Consider the following 22,603-nt stretch of genomic DNA (forward strand, 5'->3'; position numbering starts at 1 on the left):
GGTGTTTCATCAGGACAGGCAAAAAAGCCCTGATGTTTCACTCTGTCCTCTGCAGGGGTTCAGCCTGTTAAACTGCTGAAATCTTGCTTTCCTTGAGGACTGCAGCTATGAGGGCATGTGGAGAGGGCACAGTAGCTGCAGTGTGCTGAGAGGCAACCATGGATTATGAAACAGTATACAATAACGCATCGTCTGAAGTGAGTGACATTTTGCAGGTGAATCAGAAAGTGCTGCAGTATTTTGTTCCCACTGGGGATACAGATTGTTTGTTTTAAACCTCATTCCTTCCACACTGGCAGTCCTCTACACAGTCCTCTACTCAATTCTGCAGCACACTGTACAAAATAATGTGAGAAACCAGCAAGGAATTCCTGAGTTGCAATATATTCTTAAGGAACTGTGTTGACATTAATGGTTGGGGGAGGAGGGGGAAAGGAGCAAGCCTTATTCATATTTTCTTTGGCCCCTCCCTTTCACTTAAAAAAAAAACTGCAACACAGCAGTGTCGATATCATAAATAACTTAAATGTATTTGACAAGTAGTGACCTTGTTTTCATCCTAACCCTGAATTCGATTTGTCTGTTTAGGATATGCTGACTGTTTAAGGATTAATATAGACAAGGTTGCTGTGTAAGACTGTATGTACGCACAGCAGGTCTTTGAGCTAAACGCTAACATCAACATGCTAACATGCTCAGAATGGCAATATCTACATGCTAATGATAAGCACATATTCATGCTTTCCCGCTCAAATGAACATATATGCATGCTAACATTTGCTAATTTCCACCATACACCAGAGTATTGCTGAGAAGGTCACGGGCAGTTATGATTGGCTCAGGCCGCTGGAAAATCTGTCCACAGTGAGATGCAATTGCCAGAGCAAGTAAAACATGAGCTTGCAAATTTGTCTGGTTCCCAGCCAACCAAAGTGTTAGACCGACCGACAAACGGACAGTTCATCTTTGGAGCAGGGGCACGGGCACAGGGGGCCCCTGACCTCTTGGGCCCCTGGACCTGTGCTAGTTCAGAAGTTCATTCGTTACGATCTGTACACTTCTTTTTCTTTATCTTACCAAAAGTGACCAAACTCTTTTTATGCAAGTCAGCAATTCAGTTTGACAGCAGACCGTAATGTGTGTCACTGAGGAGGACAACCTCAACTTACATTTTGAGGTTATGTGGTTTTCGCATGTCATTATGATAGTTGATGATATATATGTAATTTCCGGGCCCTGGTTTGCTGCCTGCATGCGAAACCTGCAGGGACGCCTCTCAGCATAAAGCACTCTCTCCATTTGTCAGCTTTTGACAGGCTCTCTCACCAGTGGGGCGGCCCGCACTGCAAGAAATTACCATTCTGGCAGGTTATGCAGTTTTATATTAGGCTATGAAAACTAGAGCTGAAATTATTAGTAAATTAATCAATTGACAAAAAATGAATAAAGAATCATTATTGAGATTTTTCACCACTTAAAAAAAGCTTTTATTTTCTAATGTAAACTAGAAATTACGAATAAATAATACAAATAAGTTATTCAAGTTAGTTGTAATCCTTAATTAAATCTTTAAAAGTATTTTTTTAAATGCTACAAATAGACAAAATAATGTCCCTTCTCTGTAGGGTTGTACATTAACATGTGTTTTTGTGACAAGAGAAAAATAAGAAATAAATAATCTGCATCTGTAATTTAATTGAAGTTAATTGCCACTCAAAATGTATTAAAGTGTTTCCCCTTATATGCAGAAAGTATCTGAGATTGAATGACTCAATAAGGTGGATATTTTTTACAGTGTGCACACAAGCCTTTACTGTAAACTCCACCAGCAGTACAGTTAATGTGTCCTGGCCAGGAAAACTGACATGCTGCTCGATCATCCTACAATATATAATGGCTCTTCTGTATGGGCTCTGCATGTGGAGCAACATATGCAGTGGTTTATAACTGTGTCTCTGTGTCCTCTGGTGTATCTCTGGGGAAGAGACATATCCAATGCATGTTTGCTTTCCTCTTTTTACTTTTCTTCTAGTCGACACGACAGCCATTTAAGTGTCCTACATATTTAAGCTACTGTAAACATCAAAATGACATAATTATCTGTTTTCAAAAGAATTTTTCCTGAAGAAGTTAAAGATACGATAACAATTCAAAACAGTAAAGTAACGTTTTGCAGGAGATGAACGACTGTCAGGCTGTTGGGGAGATTTTTGGCAAATAGGTTTTCTTGCTGAGAGTAAGAACATCCAAAAAGGTTAGGTGAGGTTAAAGTATGAAAACCAGTGGAGACACTTAGTCTGTTTTTAGATAACCAAACCAGGCAACCAGCACCTCTACAGGCACACCGAGAGCCCCCCCAAATGACTCCTGTTGGAAGTTGCCCCCCCACACACACACAGGGGGGGCGCAACAGCGGTAATTAAAGTTTAAAAGTCTCAAAGATGCTACAACTACTTTCACAAACTGGATGAATGTGAAGTATTTTGTTAAAGGAGGATGAAAGCGTAATTAAGGAGCACTATTGGATGGTTATTGGACTCAGGATTCATTCATTTGGATTCCCGCTGTATGAAGAAATTAAAGGACGGCGCAAGTGGAAACAATTCACAAAGGGATTGAACTGTTTAAAACACATGCTCAAAGTAAGCCGGATTCTGCCGATGTGTTTATGTGGATTCAAAAGTCGTAAATAATCTACAAAATGGAGGAGACCGATCTGATCGGAGCAACTCTGACAAATAATCCAACTGAAACCGGCATGGACAATGACTATGTTTTAAAAATGCGCTTATCCAGAAAAGCCCGGTTTGGACACTTTACGGGCAGAAGAAATATTTCTATTAAAGAAAGAATTATACATTTCTGTCTTTTTATGCCTTTACTATTAAAAGGCATAAAAAGAATACTAACTTGAATTGTTATTCAAATTAATTAATCAATTATTTTTAATATTTTATTTTAATGTAGAGAGAAAGGCTTTTAGTGATAATCATGTATTGCTTTACAATTATATGTAAAAAAAATAATAACAATAAAAAAAAGAAGAAAAAAAAAGTCTAAATATGATATTTGGTCCCCCCCCAAAAAAAACAGCAGTTCGAAAACAAATATATTGGAATTCAAAAACACCATTTGGTAAAAGCTTTTAAGTAAAAAATGATTATATAGTAATATAGTAGGTTTTAGAAAGAGCAAGGCTGTCTTAGCTATATGCTAAGCTAACAGACTGCTAACTTTAGTTTCACATTGAACGTACAGACAGGAAAGTTATCAATATTATAAATTATAATTTCTGTCTTCTCCTAAAATGTTGAATCATTCCTTCAAAGACCATCATTAAAATAATCATTTTCCAGCTCCACAGTGACCTTTGTTGTTGCTTCAGACTTCAGCTTCCTGGTGATATCCTTTTGTGGTTTTGTATTTGCCAGCCTCCTTGAGCGCTGTGCGATGATGTAATTGAAGCGGGAAGGTCACAGCGATGGTTTTTCGTTGATGTTAAGTTTTGAATTTTCTCCCCCAGACAAGCCCGCTGACACTGCACACTGGGCAGAGCAGCATGTAAACTGAGATCCTCCTCGCTGATACCACAAGGACACATCCAGACCGGAGTATCGATAACAGATCCTACCAAGGCTGAGAGAGGGTTAGTAGAAAATGTCTATTAACAAGTTATTGGGTATCAGTAGTTACATCTTCAATTTGAATAACTGAACAATTCTACCATTTATCAAGATATTTCTGCTTTTTTAGATGTGCAAGTGGCTTTGGTCTAGAGATTTGGGCTCATCAATCCATAATCTGCTATATTGTTATTGCATCAAATTGAAAAAAAAAAAACGTTCATGGTTACCAGAGGATGCATCCTTCTGACTTTTTGATCCTCTGTTTTTTCCTGAGGGTCACCATGTGGTTAACATTTGTGATTTTGAGTGTGTCTTAACAACTGTTGTAAAGTGGTTGAAACATCGACATTTCTCTCAGGGTAACGTTTGATAACTTTGTTCATTACTAACCCCCTAGGGGTCTGCAACCTTTTTGACCCAAAGAGCCATTTTGCTCCTTTTTCCAAAAAAAATGTTTGTCTGGAGCTGCAAAATATATTTTCATAGCTTGATAGCTAATAAAGTTGTATTTATTGTTATATCAGACAAAAACTACAGGTTTTTTGCATTTATTAGGCTATTTATTACATTATATAAAACTGTTAACGTATCTACCTACCGTAGCTTACCTACTTTAATCTATAAGAAACAAAGAACTCCTATAAGGAGAATTAAAAATAATACACAGGCCTACTTTAAAATAAATTAAACACAGCACTTGGGGAGTCCTCTGCACATTTGAAGGAAAAATATATATAATTAAAATGGGCCCACTTTGAAATAAATAAAACAAATAGCTGCACCCTAAAAAGAGTTAGGTAGGGTAGGTAAGAATGGAGAAACCAGCTCGAGTGCGCTAGAATTTGAAAATACACAACCGAGAAAAATATGCCTCTTCCTTCAGACTTTCTTCCAGAGCCCCTCCTCCAACACACACGAACGCGCACATGACCAATGAGGCCACGAGATTAAATTTGTGCACAGTGATGGAGCTGAAAGGCAAGTAGGCCATCCAGTTATTTTAGCCGGGCCGGCTAAAATAACGGTCGTGCTTTTTACAGCGCTACGGCTTCCAGGGATTAATTTTTGTATTGTCAAAGCATTTAATATATTCATTGCTATCGGGACGTTAAGAGCATTCCATGGAATATAACAAAAAGTGTTTTCTTAAATAAATTACATACCCCATTGAATTATGACTGAAGATTGTCAGCTGTCTTCCTCTCCCTTGTTGTTCCTCGATACGTGAAAGCTGCAGCACCGTTGACAACTTCTCTCTACATCAAACATACCGGTAAACCAGCATCGTTTGCTTTGAAAGCATATAACTCTGTCCACGCAGAATTAAATCCTGTGTTCCTCCGGTACTTTTCTTTGATTTATCCATAGTTCGCTCTTCGAGCTGGGGGTCAGGTTATTCGCCTCCAAGAAAAGGCGCTCGCGCGGGACCGTAGCAGGATGTGACGCATATTTTAGTTGACCTAACTAAAACCGTTTTGTTTTTTATTTATGTGTCACAGCATCACCTCAAAATACAAGATACGAAACATTTTCAACCATGCAACAAAAATATAAATAGTCCTACAAATACTTTTATTTTATTTCCTTCTTATTTTTGTCTAAGCTCAAGGGAGCCAGAGCAGAGGGCCGCGGGTTGCCGACCCCTATCACCAGGTCAAACTTTATAATATGTCCGAAACTTTGTTTTAGGACCAGAAACCATCCAAACAAATGACATTTTCAACAACCTCAGTGGTACTTTGTTTTATGCTTATTAGCAAATGTTTGCTTCCTTACACACTTAAAGTAAAACAATAAACATGTAGTGATTTCTGATGCCTCCATATGCCAGAAAAAGATTTAGTGTTTCCTAATATTTTTTATGTATGCTTTTCTTACTGCATTCGGTTGCATTTCGCATCATGCTATGCTATGCTATGCTTCCTGGCTATTTTGACCTAGACAGTGCACCTGACGATATGTCATATTGTTCACACCATTGAGAGTGCACAGACAGATTGAGGCCTGATGACAGCTCATCCAAACTTCACATTATGGAGTGATGAATGTATACAAAAAATATATATACAAATATTTAATATATAAAAGTATGCAATGTTGAATGCAAGCACAGTAAACATTGGATGTATTTAAGCTGTCACAGGAGAAGCCCAGGTGTAAATCATAAAATCAATAATGGCTGAATCCCATTAAGCTGCTTTGATTTAAGGTTGCATTGTGCATGCGGACATACTTGAGTTGCTACCGCAGCGTCAGTTCATATCTGACGAGTGGCCCTTTGCTGCATATCTTTCCTCCTTATCCACTCGCTATAAAGCTGTACAAGTCATAAAGTCCAAGAAGAAAGGAAAATCAGGGGCTAAACCAGTGCTATTGTTCGTGTGATTAGTCAAATCTGTGCTTTTTTTCTACTATGACTTGTCAAAATGTGTGTTGTGAACAAGGCCTGCTAAACTTGTTAGCATTGTGATAACGAGATATAGCGCCTCACAGAGCTACTAGCACGACTGCAGACTGCACTGTTTCTCTTCATGGATCAGTGCATGAATAGATGGACTCATCAGTTTTTAGATTGATTATTTTATGGGCACATGGAGACACGGTGGACAATCAAACATATCGATGCCGGTTTTATAGTTAATGCACTCCGTCATACATTATTCCAGAACACGGCGTGATGGCAGACACTCCACCACAGGATGTGTGAGTGTGTCTACGTCAATGGAAATTGAATAAACGGATAAAAATATGTGCTGGGTAATTCATGATGAGCCCTTTGCTTCTGATGGCCACAGCTCCACCTCCACTGGACTGTATCTCTACAGTGATGTAGGGCTGTCAGTGGCCTGGGGTAAAGAGGTACATTTAACTGGCCAGAGTTTCACAGAGACCATTTGTGGACTTCCACAAGGATGAGGAAATTATGGACGTGCCCTTAATTATTAAACAAGTGTGTCAGCAGCCCGGCCTGATGGAGGTAATGCAAAGAGGAAGTGGGCCAGAGAGAGGGCCTGGGGATCGGGGGGGGAGATAAGAGAGAGGCTGGTGGGCTCGGACCTGTGGGTTGGGGGGGAGTGTTAGGCCCAAGGGCTTTAGCTTTAGCATGGGAGATCCAATAATGCTGTCAAAGCTATTTTCCACATTGTTAACATTCAGAAGCTACTGCCCAGTATATGAGGCTGGTTGGAGGACAGTTGTGATGTGATATAATGATATGATACTCTGCATGCAAAGCTGACTGGACCACAATGACAAGGCCCCTGAGAAACTTTTTGGATGACGTCAACAGGAATGGCATGGCATTTGTGTACAAGAGATATGGGATGAGTTTCTGTCTTTAGAGAAATCGATCGGGGGAATATCAAGTGAGCCAGAGGCCTGACTCAGGATAACCGGCCCCTATTTGCGTGTTCCTGAGTGTGTGAGAAACACAATAAAAGACAGCAGTGTGGGAATAAGCACATCCAGAGGAGGAAGAGGAGGAGGAGGAGGGGGGGACGTTAAGCTAGATGGAGGCGCGCTGCACCACTGACCGACAGCACCTCAATTAGTCCAACATGCTGATCAGGGATTACCAAGACAGTGGCTTAAACCAGAGTTTCAATTACAAGCTTCTCATCGGCATGTAGAGGCCAAAACCTGTTAATGTCCAACAAACATCCACCAGGTGTGTGAAGTCAACAGTCTAGGGGATAAGTCTAGTGATATTCTATTTGTTTCATGGTGTCAAGGAATCTAGGTTATTTTGTGTTATTTTGGCCACCTGGGTGAAGTGGAGCAAGCTGTAAACATTACATTACATATTATGGAAAATCACTTTGCCTGTTTTTGAGTTAGATGCTTCGGTCAACATGGTAAATCAAGTCCAATATTTGATCTCCTTTTAACTCTATTTTGGTCTCTGATAACTCCAGAATATCTGGGTCTTAAGCTAGTCCAACATGTTCTCCAGGTTGATGATAACTGTGTCTGCTGTTGGTGGTGCTATGCAGGTAGTGTATTTACATCCAAGCTGCTGAAAACAGCTGCCAGCTGCAGATAGCTTTGGTGCTTTAGTCAATCTGACGTACACAGTTATTTTTGGAAAACAGGGTTTTTCCTCCTTTGTTCTGATAAAAGAAAACCTGTCCACACAAGCACTATTTAAAAAGGTCTCTGTCCACATGAAAACACTATTGAACTGCTGTCAAGGCCACAGGTCGACACACACGCACGCACACACACACACACACACGCACACAAACCCACACTCACAGGTCTCGTCCAAAATCGGTGTGTTAGATAATGTGTCAGTGACCTCTAACGTGTGCTTTAAAGCTGCTGTTTCTCAATGTAACTGAAGAGTTACTTTACATGTCAGACGTGTCGTTAAAAAGGTTCAAATCAAATCAAGTTTTATTTATATAGCACATTTATAAACGATTTTTGGTCGAGCCAAAGTGCTGTACATATAATAAAAATAGCCTACAGTAGAGACACTTTACAGCTAATACAACAGCACAGATTGTTCAGAATATCAGTATGAGAAAAACGACACCCTCTATCCTTAGATGAGGGTTCTGCCTGTGTTAAATGGAGGTAGCACGAAATGTAGCCTAATTTGGGATGCCTCCTAAGTGAGATAACGGCGCACACTTTGACGTTAGAGGTGAAATACTATGTGTGTTGCGTTTACACGTCAACACTGAGAACTGAGTCATGAAAAGGAGTCTTTCAAAAGGTCAGTTTGTATGTAGAGAAAAGGCCAGAATGTATCAGAAAGGCTGTGTTTTTACAAAATGTGGACTAGGCCTTAAACCAAACAGTACATTTTAAACCAAAACAATGAGCTAAAAGACGGTACAATGCTTCTTAGACATAAATTGGGTGGTAATCTGTTGGTTTGTCTCTCATAGTCTGTTATTCAGTTGCTGAAATAAAATAATTGATAAGTGCATCTATATCAAATACTATTAGAGGACATGTACGTAGACATCTGACTCGGTTGCTTGAACTCCTCTGTGTGTTAGTGAAAAGTTAAGTAACAACAACAGAGAGGAGAAACTAATTAAGCAGGTGTGATATCCTCTGCTATGACTGGGCTCCTCTGTTGTACGATGCTCGGTGCTATTACAGTCCAGTGGAGCTTCACAGCACTAAAGAGAGGGAGAGAGTGGGACCGGCGCCAGCTCACCCCACCCTTACTGCTGCTGCCTGCAGAGTGAGGAGTGCTGCATTTCCTGAGGGCAATGCAGAGGACAAGGAAGAAGAAGAAGAAGAAGAGGCTCACTTCTGTTAAGGTCACCATAGAGCGAATCATAGCGGCGGTGTGCAAACCACAGAGAGCCTGCGGCGGACAGAGACACTGAGAGGGACACAGAGAGACAGATGGACACAGAGAGAAAGAGACAGATGAGCTGCAGCATTCAGTGCGATGCCTCTACTGTCCAATGTTCTCCAGCTTCACGCCATCACAGGACAGCAGTGGGAATGAATCATTTTCACACCCAGAAAAATTGCGCCCACTTCTTTCAGTCACATGGCTTGACTGTTCTGGGGACGTGTTTGTTTGTTCGCTGTTTTAGGGTTACTGCCCTCGACAGCTTGAGGGGTTTTAATATAAAATGCAGCCTTATGATGAAGCTTTATGCAACATGTTGTCTAGTTCACACTCTTAGAAACAAGATGCTTTAGAGTATGTTTTTAAAGATTATATTTTAAATAAATGGATGGCAAAAATGTAACTCAATATCTCCTGCGTTTTTTTTAAATTTAATTTGAAGGCAGAAATACTTAAAATGTTCTAAGTAGCAGTTTCTCAAATGTAATTGCAACTTTTTTAGACAAAATCAGCAGTTTGAAGAAGTCACCTTGGGATTTATTGGGGATATTTTACTTTTTTTATGAATACAATTACAATATATTTTTGTCGCAGCTCTAATAACTTCATAATCCCACACTTAGCGAATGTACAAAACCTCAGAAGTCACGATCTGATGGATTTGAGCGTGAGGAAGCAGGGAGGGGAGCTCTTCAGGCCCTGGAAGTATGTAACCACTCGCAGGGAATGACAGAGGTAAGCAGGCCTCCCCTGGGACAAGAGGATTAGTGTGTAACCATTACCTTATATTAGCCCTGTGAATCACTGCTAATGGCTTCAGTGAGAGGGTACTGTAACACAAAGGTGGGACGCGCTTAAACTGAGACCTCGAGGTCTGGAGAAATGCACACTGCAGGATATTTCTGCAGATGCTTTGATTAATGGAGGTTGTTGTGCAGGTCCGTAGTTCAGATACAATCCCCCACCCCGAGCCGAAATGAGCATACACCAGCAGATCCTTAAAAATTTATTGAAGTTAATGTAAGAGGAAATCATAGGTGATATAAGAAAAAGAAAAACAAATAACCCTTGCATAGATCACAGACCATGCCTTTGTCATCATGTGACAAACTGAACACATTGTAGCATAATCCTTGGTAAAACACAACATGACAATGACGGCTGGATTAGATAACACAATCAGAGTTTGGTTTTCTTGTGGATGAAAAGAAGAGCAGGACAGTCCTTTTTGAGATTTGCTCCAAAAAAACGTCCCTACAAGCGAAGTTTAAATGTGCATTCTTGACAGGAAAGACAAACTCATAGCCTTTACACTTCTAACACAAACAAGATCTTCTCATCAATACACAACATCCCAACATTTGATCCTGTTCCTCCTCAGTAGGCAGAAAGCAGGCCGACACCTTCAGCACAAAGAATGCCTTAAAACCAATGTAGTACAGAGGAGGGTGCGTGGCACAGGCCCTGTTTAGACATGATGGGCACGTTTCCAACAATGCAGTATCACTACAGTCTAGACTGAGATAAGAACGGGCAAAATGTCACTTGAAAGAGCGTTTCAGTCCTAGAATAGAGATAGAGTTTGAGAAACTAGCCCTTTGTGTCCTTGCTCACACTCAGGGCCCAACCTGAAAATCACACGGAGCACGGCTCGGACACCCAACGCCATCTGAGTGATGAGGTCAGCGCTAAGGTGCTTTTTAAGAAATCCCGCAGAGGACACGTTTCATGACAAACTTCTGAACAGGGCCTTACAAGAAGCCTTGGTGCAGATGAAAGCAAGGGTCTCTTTTTTTCTTTTTTTAAATGATGCAACCGTGTTATAGTTGATCCACAGTTTGAAAGGCAAAACTCATGCAGTCCTTCATCGACCATGCAGTTTTTTGCGATTAGTAGGTTTCTGTAGAGATACATCGTAGCAGTAGGTTCGGCGGTGGAAGAATGTCAACATGGTGTTTGAATAAATCCTGTTGTTTTTTCTTCTTAAAACCAAAAAGACAAACCATAAGATTTTTTTTAATAATAGTACACTTTTTGACCATATCATTTAGTGTATAGCAATTGATCATAATACAGTAGATTCATTATCATGGCTTGCCCGAGGAACAAATTGTCTTTGATATTCCAGGTTATGGCATGTTCTTCCTAAATCATTTTTACAGTGCCACCCAAAAGAAGAGGAAAATAAAAACACACAGTAAAATTGTTTTTCATACGTATTTGCAGGTTATAGTGGTTACTTTTCTCTATCTTATTGTAGCTAAATTGCATTTTGTTCTCGTGACATTTCATGGTTTTTTTCTTATAGTTTGATTAGGTTAATGTCGTCATTTTTTTTTTTATCTTCTCACTTGTGTTTGTTTGCAGAAGCATTAGCATCTAACGGTAAGCTAGACAAATGAATATGTAAAACAATTTAGGCACCTTCTCTGACTTTCTCTCACACAGCTGATCAGTCCAGTGAACTGATGATAGATCCTCTCTAAGTGCATTATGGGCTTTTCCTTTGGGACTGTGTTCTAGGTTCGAATGAACCCGTCAGCAGCCTTTGTTCCTGACTGAAAAACAACTCCAGTCCGACCTTGGTGTTTAACGGGGACTGTTACAAAGCCTATATTTGGACTTTTCAAGCATTTCTCCCAATACAATGTCCTCCTCTACATTCGACCCTACTGACCTTACAAAATCCCAGAACAGAGGACAGTCGGTTGGATCATAAACAGCCCTGTTGTGAGTTGTCTGTCACGTGATCGCAGTTTCTCCGACATTCAAAATAGATTTGTTTTCCTATATTTTTTGTTACAAAAAGCATCTAAGAAACAGGTTATCTGATATTCTATTGCTGTTAAGAATGCATGTTTCTGTTGGGTATTTGAATGCATAGCACCATCCATACATGCCTCACAGCACTGCTAATGTGAGGAGCTTGTTTTTATTTTCTTTACATCACTTTTAGCTGTTTCCTGTAGGACATGTTACACACATCACTACCTTCAAGTATCAGTCGTACAAGAAACTCGTGAACAATTTCCTGATAGCTGCATTAACGAGACTACTATAATTTCCGTGAATCTATACATAGCAATATAATATATGGTGCTGGGGATTAGTAATGTCCTTCTGTATGAGAAACCCTACACAAATTGAAGATCCCTGACACAAATGTGTATCTTATTTTGCTCTCATGATAAGTTACTGACATCTAGCAAGGCTCTTGAATTTTAACCTCAACCTGAGGCAGACACTCTTCAGCAGTACAGTAAAAGAAATCATCAAAGAAAATGAACAAAGCGGACCAACCAGCATACAAAAACAAAACAGGGACAAGAATGGAAAAGTACAGTAGTCCTGTACTAGCACCACAAAGAATAGCCATTGCACTAACAGAAACAAATATATGACATTCAAGTTGCATTGCAGCGGAGATTTTCTTTTACAGGACATTGTCAAAAGAGTGCTTAACACAAATTAAAAGAGGGTACAGTACGTTATAAAATCTTACTATTATTTGGGTCAATTCATCTCAATACTGAGTGAAGATCGATGTACAGTAGCTGGAGATTTTCAAGTAGTCATAATTTATCCTAATCTATCTGCAGTTAGTCTGGAACAATATGCTAGGAAACAATGCACTACATATGAGCAAGCACAGGGAAATAATAAAAAAATAAATGTTTGCGCTAGAAAACAAAATGATTGTGCAAAAATGCGGGCTGCACATCACTGTGCATAATAATGCCCATAACAAACCGTCTTAAAAACACATTCAGGTGACGCAACAGTAACTTCAGATACCATTGCTTCAAAGAAAGCAACATATAAAACAATCAATCTCCTCCCGTAAAGAGAGTCAAGCAGTCTCTACATACCCTCTCCATATGAATGTTCTGATTGTGCGTAGCGTTGTGAACAAAAGGAGCGGGATCGTGATACACTATTTGTCCTAAGTGCTTGTGTAAAGGCTATGCTTTGGGACTCTCACATTCAATGTTGCATGACTGCAGTTTACACTTAAGGTTCCATTTTGCATTATGGTAAAGGAAGCCCTGCATTGAAGCTTGCAGCTCTGCAGCAAGTTTGCAATGACCTCATTGAGGTAGAGACCCTGAAAGGATGCATGGTGCACGAAAAAAGAAAGAAAAACAACAGACATAAATCAAATATGTTAAAAACCCTATGGAAATTCCCTTTTGAATTGGATTGGTAAACATGCAGAGTACAATACATTGCTGCTTAAGGGCATAATTAAGTGCGTGACAGCATGAAAACCGGGTTGTGCATAACAGCCATGGATCATCTTTTGTTTTTGACCATAATCACCTGCTGTTTCAACCTTGCTCATCTGGCATCGTTTACATCGTAACCAACAGTATATCAACACTCGAACAGAAGGTAAACCAGCTCTGCTCAACCTCACAAATCCCATTGTACACAGAGGCACTTTCACTGGTCCTGGTGGTGAAAGGGATAAAGGCACTAGCAACTAATGTCAGAATAATTCTCTGTAATATGAAGTGAAATTTGGTATTGATCCTTTTCTCAGTGGATTCCTAACCAGTACGTACTCAAATTTGATGTGGAAATGGAAGCATGACTAATGATATGTTAACTTTTCTTGTTCAAAGAAAGTCCATGCACTGCACTATTGAAGTAATACTGTAATTGGTGCTTATTATAATTATATGCATTTTTGATAATACTTATTCAGTTTCTTTGACTACCTTTAAATGAGAAACTCTGCATCCTCAAGGTGGGTTTGGATATATTTGATCGCAATTTGGAAAACATCCAGAATTTGATTTCCTTAGCTTCCCTGACAATAGGGCACTGCAGAGTGCCTGAATTGCAACAAGCTGAATACTCATGTCATGCATTAAATATACCAGGATACAAAAGTACCTTAGTCAATAGACCATAATGCAGGTAACTTTTATCATGCTATGATCTCATTTATGTACTGTTTCCTTAAGATTTAACATTCAATTTCTATACTTCTAAATGATTAGCATTTCAAATTAATAGCTCATCCAGTGCACTCGGTATGAAAACAGATGAGAAGAGGGGGATGGAGGCAGGTATCCAAAAGAACATCCTTTCCATTATGTGAGATATGTCTCGTGCATGCCGATATCAAAATGGAAAGTCTCTAATCATGCTCGTGTGAAGCTCACTTTAACATTGTGCTGTGTTGCATCTAAAGGGCATGGCATTGAATCACTTGGTGATATCACAATTACAGCATCTGCTGGAAAACAGCAGCATTGCGGATGTCCGTGAAGCGAGCAGATCACCATCTGTTTACATCCAAACAAGAGAGATCAGTCTTCCTCCTATAAGGTGCTTTGCTGAATAGTAGATATCCTTTGTAGGGAGAGAGGAAGGAGGAGGGACGGGGGTCACCTAACTTCTTGGTGCTTACCACTTGGCTGCAGGTGCTTGCATGTCTCTGCAGACTTTTCTGGTGCATTGTGCAACTTGCTGAAATGTTTTCTGTACTCCATGCATAAGATTTTAGAATCACGCCGTCATTGGATGAGACCGTGTGCGCTCTGCGTCCTCCAGGGAGCCGTGTATATGCGTAATATTCGATGTTTTCTTTTTGATGTACCTATATATTTGTAGGATCAAAAGAATTAATTATTCTATCTAGCTGTCATTCACTCTAAGAGCTTTGATTTTTCTTTCCTTTCTATATAGCTTAGCATAGTTGTAGGCCTAATGCCACAGAGCGCTTTGAGGAGGTAAATGAAGCATTCCTAACTGATGGTCTACTCCACATATGACAGTCCCATAGAGATCCTCTAAGTTCCTAGCTAGTTTCTAAACATCTGTAAGCAGCTTGCTTTTATTTACACAGTTTTGGTTGGCTATAGTGCAATTGCCAGTTCTGAGGTTTGCCTCCCTAAAGTTGTCGATGCTATTGTTTATGTCTCCATCGATCTCCATGTACTCTGACTTGCTGACGGTGGATGAACTACGGCGGCTGGAGTTGGTTTCAGAGGGGAGGTTGGTATTGCTGACGTTGAGCAGCTGGGCCTGCTCTTCTCCCTCGGTCTCCCTGTGGTAGAAGTAGTTGAAGTTGGACACAATGACAGGCACTGGGAGCGCAATTGTCAACACTCCGGCGATGGCACACAGAGATCCTACAATCTTGCCTCCTATAGTGACCGGCACCATGTCCCCATAGCCCACAGTTGTCATAGACACAACAGCCCACCAAAAGGCGTCCGGGATGCTGCCAAAGTGGGATCCGTCCTCCTCTGCCTCGGCGAAGTAGACAGCACTGGAGAATAAGATGACTCCAATGAACAGAAAGAAGATCAGCAATCCCAGCTCTCGCATGCTGGCCTTGAGCGTCTGCCCCAAAATCTGCAGTCCTTTGGAGTGTCGAGACAGCTTGAAGATCCTGAACACTCTGACCAGACGGATCACCCTGAGTATGGCCAGAGATGTTGCCTGCTCCCCCACTCCCTCTTTCTCTGGGTCTTCGGCCAGCTCTGTGCCGAGTGTGATGAAGTAAGGGATGATAGCCACTATGTCGATCATGTTCATCATGTTCTTGAAGAAGGCCGGTTTGCTCGGGCACGCCAGAAAGCGTACAATCAGCTCAAAGGAGAACCAGATTATACAGAGTGTCTCAATGACGAAGAAGGGGTCAGTGAGGAGATTTGGCTTATAATAAATAGTAGTGTTCCCAAATGGGATCATTCGACCCCTGGGGTCCTCTTTCAGCTGCGGTAAAGTCTCTAAACAAAATATGACAATTGAAATCAGGATTACCATCACAGACACAATGGCGATCACTCTCGCAGGGCCTGAGCTCTCCGGGTGCTCGAAGAGGAGCCAAATCTGACGCTGGAACTCATTTTCGGGTAAAGGACGCTCCTCCTCCCTGATGAAACCCTCGTCCTCACGAAACTTCTCCATGGCATCCACCCCCAGCTCGTAAAATTTGATTTCTTCTGAGAACATTTCCAAAGGGACGTTCACTGGTCTCCTCAGCCGGCCCCCTGACTGATAGTAATAGAGGATGGCATCGAAGCTGGGGCGGTTTCTGTCGAAGAAGTACTCGTTTCTCAGAGGGTCAAAGTACCGCATCCTCTTTTTGGGGTTGCCGAGCAACGTCTCTGGAAACTGGGAGAGGGTTTTCAACTGTGTCTCGAACCGGAGCCCGGCTATGTTGATGACCACCCTCTCGCAGCATTCGTGGTCATTGTGGTCCGGGGGATAGGTGTCCTGAGGGTGTCCCGGGACAGCCGAGGTGTCGTCCATGTTATCTCCTGCTACCACGGTCATTTTGGAAGGAGGAGGAGGAGGAGGAGGAGGAGGAAGGAGGAGGAGGAGGAGTTGTGTGGGGATCCCGGTTAGTCTGACTGAGCAGGCATTCAGGTTCGGGGCAAATTTTCCACTCCTCAGCTTCCCACACCCCTTAAATTGTTGAAGACGTCCCCGGACACGAGGGGGCTAGCTGGCTGCTTTGCCTCAGTGCGGCTCCACTGCGGTTCTCGCTGACTTGACCATTGCTGCTCTCCTGTGCATCTGCTGCTGTTGTTACTGCTGCCTCTGTCACACAGAGAGAGAGGGAGGGAGGGAGGGAAAGAGGGAGGGAGAGGGAAAGAGAGAGAGAGAGAGAGAGAAGGAGGAAGAAATAATGGGATCAAACAGCCAAGATATTTGCTGGCTCAGCATTTTTTGCAGTTGCTTTATTTATTTATTTAGTTCTCTCAACCTGCAATAAGTGCAGTTATCTGGTAGTAAAGGTTGAAAACACAATAAAGAGGTGCAATTCTATAATATAAATATGTATCATCTTACTGCAGCGGTGATAATATGATGATTTTTAATATTCCTATAGATGATTTTATGGGTAGTTTTACCCTGTTTCTCTGATACAGTCATATGCTGTTTCTGTAAGGGTGTTCACTTTAGTTTTACATATAAATGATGTGGTTTATGTCTTAAAGGAGCATGACCATAATTTATCCTACGGCACTCTAAACCATCCTGAATTATGTTGTGACGCATAGCATCTGATACAGATACTACACCAACTGATGTTTCTACATGCAAACAGCCTAAAGGCTTTCCGCGGGGCAACAAATATGTAAAACCCATTTACGAGATAGTAAAACAATGCAGTAGTTGTCTAAGCTAACCATTAAAACAACATCAGCTGTGGAGGAGAAAACAATCTAACCGATATGATTATTGCATAAGTCAGCAGTTTCGGGGCTTACCGTTGGCTGTTCTTGAAAGGTCCTGAATGCGTCTTATCCTCGAGTAAAATCCTCCAACGGCAGGGCAGCAGAGGGTGTCATGTGGCAACTTTACATTGCACCTTCCTCAAAAAGAAAGAAGCCTACAGCCTCTCTGTGCTCTTCGCCATCCTCAAAGTGCCCCCAAATGTCTTAGGAAGGTGAAGCCAAGTAGAAAAAACAAGATGTGAAATCAGGTGAGTGTAATGAGGAAAGCCTGGGATGGAAAAGGAACAAGAGAGCCGCAGCGTCGGGAGTTGCTCGCTCCGCGGCACGGTGGTGCGAACAGCTCACAGCATACCGCAGGAGAAAATCTTGCGCTGCAATTCAGAGGGGGAGACACTTTAAGGGGCAATAAGCGAGCCCTTGAAATTTCCAGACGTCTCTGCATCAGCAGAAATCTGCCGCTTTTTGCGAGTGGACGAGATGACAGGCACAATGCGTTTTCAGCGCGAATCGGAGGGCAGGATAAAAGACACGGATAGTGGAGAGTGCAGCAGCGAGGTCCAAATGTTTTCTCCACAATGTCAAGCAAGTTTTGCTGTGCATTTTACATGCAAGTGCAGGGGAGGTGAGGGGGGAAGAGGGGAGAGGAGAGGAGAGGGGAGGGAGAGCAGCAGGAGAAGCAGGAGGAGGAGGAGTTGGAGGGTTTCGACGCAATGCAGACCGGCTCTACTAAAGCACGCCGGTAGAAGTTCTCCACACACCACAAAAACAAGAGCACTTGTGTGCCAGCACTGGCGCAATCTCACTGCAAAGAGGGACAGTTGGTAACAAAACCTCTAAACCTACACTGGGTGACATTTGAGATGTTTAATAATTTAGAAAAACTAGTCAGAAATTGCTTAGATTATAATACCCATCTACCCCCTAAATATGTTATTTTAATATGCCTGATGTGAGACCAAATTAGATTGTGTAACTTTCATCAGTTTTTCTAGTGAGCAATAAGAAAGATAAAGTCATGCACACAGTGTTTGCACCCTTCATATGAAACTTGCATTCAGGATGTGCACTATATATACTCACACCAAATATCTTATACCTTGTGATACTAAGTTATAACATCCCACCAACCTTCACTCATTGCTGCATATGGATCTGAAAGTCATACAGTGTTGAAAGAAATGCAGGAATGTTGGCACTGCAGAGGCCACAGGATCAGTTTCAGCACCACGGACAGCGCAGTGATGAATTAACCTCACAGAAAACTACAAATCCCAAAATAATCCAGAATGTACTAAAGTCATTACTGTACAGCAGCATAGCACATACAGTATATGTCTCCATTAACTTTGAGTTTATAGGCATGAGGCCTAAACACAGTGAGAGTCAGAGCTGAACTGACTCTAAACAGCTGTCTGCTGACTTTTTAAAAACGAGACATTCAACAAAAAGAGCAGGTCATCAGGTCTAATTTGTTAAATGTGCCTCCAGCCAATTAACCCTCCCCAACATTAATCACTTTGACATTTTATTAAGTTAATTGGTTTTGTGGCAAGACAACACAATATCTGCTTCTGCGCCCTTGTTTTCAAACCTTTAGCAGCAAAAGTGATAACAAAGATATTGAACCAATTTAAGGGCATTTATTTGACACAAGTGACTGACTCTCTGTTTGCCTTCTTTGAATACTGAGGGAAGAATGACGAGCGATAAATGTTCTGATTCATAATTTATTTATAAAAAAAGGATTAAGTTAAGTTCACATACATGTTTGAATTAGAAAAATAAATATTTTATTACATTTAAAATTCACAATGCATTCATGTCATGCAGACATTGCATTGTAATGTCTATGTGGGCTATGTTCTCCAAGTTTGCATTAAAACTGCATAAGAAAAGGGAAGATTCAGAATTACAAAACAACGTAGTATACCCAAGGCTTTTTATACACAGAAAGCGTGGTCATCAATAAAGCCTACACAAAAGAATGTTGTTTTTTCAACTGTTGATAAACACAATGTCCATTATCGCAGACTGAATCTTTCCAAAGCGTTTCCTCCATCTCTGTATATACAACACTGGCAATGAAAGAATATCGGTGAGAAAATTATCCACTACTTTTGAGAAGAAAAGAATCCCACATTTGTGTTTTGTTGCGACTCTGATACACGCTTCACAAACTCGTCTGCCTCCTGCAAGTAAGCAGAAAATAAAACTCACTAAGTAAACTCATTAAGTAAACAGTAATAGAGAGCAGTCAGGCTTCTGCTGAGCTTAGTTAACCATCACAAGCATCCATACAGTCAAAGAGCGTGATCTCAGGGGCTTATGCCTAAATCAGTCAATGTCATGTGCAACAGTGCAGAGATACACAAGCTGAAGTTTTCATTTTACACAGCATTCTGAGCAGGGATGAGTTTCATCCACAGGGGGGCGCTCACAGCTCACTTTCCTGACCAGATTTAATAAAGGTATGTTGCAAACTCCGAATAAACAAAGTCTGGGATGGCTCCTAAAGTGAGGTTTGTTTTTTTAGAAGAAAAGTATAGAAAGCGATGCTGTCATTAAAAGAGATATGTATATTTTAACTATGGATAACTGATCTCGTTATTATGTAAAACATGTACACTTTTGACAATAGTACCCTGAGGGATTAAGCCAACAATTCACAGTCCAAACAGACGTAAAAAAGCTCTAATGTTCCAAAAGGGACAGCAGTTATGAGTCATCAAAGCGAAATACAAACACATTTCCTTCTAACTCTTGCGTAACTCGTTTGGGAATTGGCTACGTGATAGTATCAAAGTTTGGTTCGTGCGTAAACACCATTTAAGGGACTTTTTACAAAAAATGTTTTCACTGAACTGAGAAATTAAAGATACGAACACATTGTTTTCAATTATCCTCTATTGACTGCTCAGTTTGTTAGCATGGCTCAATTACGGCTAGTGGTATTTCAGCTATGCCCTGTGTGCCCCAGGGGTTCCCAAATGTTTGCATGTCAGGGCTATGGTATAGCTTTACTGTACAGTTCCCCATGTATTGACTGTTGCTCCCCTCCTTTGCCACATTTGAATACATCACGGTACATTCAAGCCAGTTCTCACTTTGGTGGGGGCTCCTGTAGCATAAACATATGACGCTCCACTTTTAGAAAAACACTTTAAAACAGATTGCGTAAAAGCAACTGCAGCCCCCAGCATGAAGGAGCTTTAATGATGTGTCCACTGGAAGACAACTCACCAGAAATAAAAACTCCTTCCAACGTTTTATACCTCTGTCAGTCTCACTGTGCATGTCTCCACTGGGATTACTTTTTGATGCGTCAAAGTTTCCAAGTCGTCGCTCTCCTGGAAGGACTCAGTTTTGGAGAGCGGCTGGTTGCTTTTGTTTGAATCACTTTCACTTAAGGAGGGCTGCTGCTGCTGTCCGCATTTGACGTGCACATACACAACATTTTCCTCATCCTCGTTCTCTCTGTGGTAGAAATAATTGAAATTTGACACTATGACAGGGACAGGTAAAGCTATGGTTAGCACTCCTGCAATGGCGCACAACGATCCAACGAATTTGCCCCCAATGGTGGAGGGGCACATGTCTCCATATCCAACTGTCGTCATTGTCACCACTGCCCACCAAAACGCATCGGGTATACTTGTAAATCCAGAATCTGGGTCTTCTGCTTCTGCGAAATAAACCGAACTGGAGAATAAAACAACTCCAATGATCAGGAAGAAGATGAGCAGTCCCAGCTCCCTGAGGCTGGCGTGAAGCGTCTGGCCGAGGATCTGGAGACCTTTGGAGTGCCTGGAAAGTTTAAAGATCCTGAAGACTCGGACCAGACGGATGACCCTGAGGATGGCCAGAGACGCTGCCTGCTGACTGCTGCCCTGATGCTCCGCCAGGTCAAGGCCCAGGGTGATAAAATATGGAGCTATTGCCACAACATCGATTATGTTCATGATGTTTTTAAAGAAAGCTGCTTTACTGGGGCACGACAGAAACCTCATGGTGAACTCAAAGGAGAACCACACGATGCAAAGTGTCTCCACCATGAAAAACGGATCTGTGAACGGACTGGGCTCAAAGGCGATGATACTCCCATTGGGATGAGTTTTTGGCACCAGTGGGACCTCTCTAAACTCGGGTAAAGTCTCCATGCAGAATATGATAATGGATATTAAAATAACCACAACAGACACAATGGCGTTTATCCGTGCAGGTCCTGAGCTTTCTGGATACTCAAAAAGGAGCCATGACTGGCGTTGGTATATGTTGGTTGGCAGAGGGCGATCCTCCTCCCTCGATAAACCCTCATCGTCTTTGAAAAGTTCAATGGTCTCCTCCTCAAATTCATAAAACTTTAACTCCTCCAGGAAAATATCCACAGGTACACTGACGGGCCTCCGGAGTCTCCCTCCTGACTGGTAATAATAGAGGACGGCGTCAAAGCTCGGCCTGTTCCTGTCAAAGAAGTATTCATTCCTCAGAGGGTCAAAGAAACGCATCCGTTTACGCGGATCTCCCAAAAGCGTGCTGGGGAAGCGCGAGAGGGTCTTTAGCTGCGTCTCGAAGCGCAGACCCGAGATGTTGATGACCACGCGCTCGCTGCACTCCGTGTCGGCTGCTTCCAAGTCAGCAGCATCTTGCAACAAAGGAGTTACGACCACAGTGTCGTCGTGGTTCTCCTGGGACACCACGGTCATCTTTTTTACCCCTCCGAGGGTAAGCCCGTCACTCACCTCCTCTGGGTTCTCCTCTGTTACCCGTGCGTCCTCACAAGTCTCCGTCTCATGCAGCCGCTCACACTCAGAAAAACTCTCCCCACCTGTTTTTGTTTTTTTGCTCCCCAACTGTTTTTGTTTATTGATATCGAAAAATGTTCGTCCAGTTGTTGATTTATACCGTCCCTTTGTCAGATTAGTGCCTCTGAACTGTCAACTTTCAATGGTGCAGACAGATCTCCACTTGCATAAGCTATCCCGATGGCTATCATATTCACACCATTTTAAACTCCAAAGCCCTCCCCAAGTTGGAAGACCAGATGACACTTGCTGCTGCTGCTGCTGCTGCTGTCCCTCTCACACTCACCTCACTGTAGCACTGCACTGATTTACAAGCACCGGGATAGCCTTACAAATGTAGTCTTCTTTATTGTTGTTTATTTGTTGCACTTTTACATGTATCTTAAAAACGATAATAAAAAGTTTGGTTAAAGTTGGAACATTTTGTACTGATATCTAATAGTCCCCTATTAGATATCAATAGTCATAGGAAATGAAGTAAAAGATCAAAACAAATCATACTTAATTAATCAAAGTATTAAGAGTAGGCAGTATTACTAAAATGGATTGAAATCTCCTGTTTCCAAGTTGAGATACATCATAATGTCATCATTGAAGTGCTATAAATCTACATTTATCTTTCTAAAAATATCCCACATTAAATTCCTCAGT

General features: G+C 41.5%; 2 protein-coding genes across 2 annotated transcripts; both read right to left on the minus strand.

Annotated features, from left to right (window-relative positions):
* Positions 1 to 9,939: 9,939 nt before the first annotated feature.
* Positions 9,940 to 17,760, minus strand: LOC104946806 (potassium voltage-gated channel subfamily A member 1-like). The gene is made up of 2 exons (XM_010772691.1): positions 17,184 to 17,760; positions 9,940 to 16,509 (listed from the first exon to the last, which is right to left on the minus strand). Exon 2 carries the CDS (start codon positions 16,240 to 16,242, stop codon positions 14,767 to 14,769), a length of 1,476 nt encoding a protein of 491 aa, XP_010770993.1. The 5' UTR covers positions 16,243 to 16,509; positions 17,184 to 17,760; the 3' UTR covers positions 9,940 to 14,766.
* A 1,155-nt stretch (positions 17,761 to 18,915) lies between these two features.
* On the minus strand, positions 18,916 to 22,355 carry LOC104946807 (shaker-related potassium channel tsha2-like). The gene is made up of 2 exons (XM_010772692.1): positions 20,391 to 22,355; positions 18,916 to 19,339 (listed from the first exon to the last, which is right to left on the minus strand). The coding sequence occupies exon 1, from the start codon at positions 21,851 to 21,853 to the stop codon at positions 20,417 to 20,419; it is 1,437 nt and encodes a 478-aa protein (XP_010770994.1). The 5' UTR covers positions 21,854 to 22,355; the 3' UTR covers positions 18,916 to 19,339; positions 20,391 to 20,416.
* Positions 22,356 to 22,603: the final 248 nt, after the last annotated feature.

The sequence above is a fragment of the Notothenia coriiceps genome, unplaced genomic scaffold, assembly GCF_000735185.1.
Source record: "Notothenia coriiceps isolate Sejong01 unplaced genomic scaffold, NC01 NC01_scaffold00011598, whole genome shotgun sequence".
Lineage (NCBI taxonomy): Eukaryota > Metazoa > Chordata > Actinopteri > Perciformes > Nototheniidae > Notothenia > Notothenia coriiceps.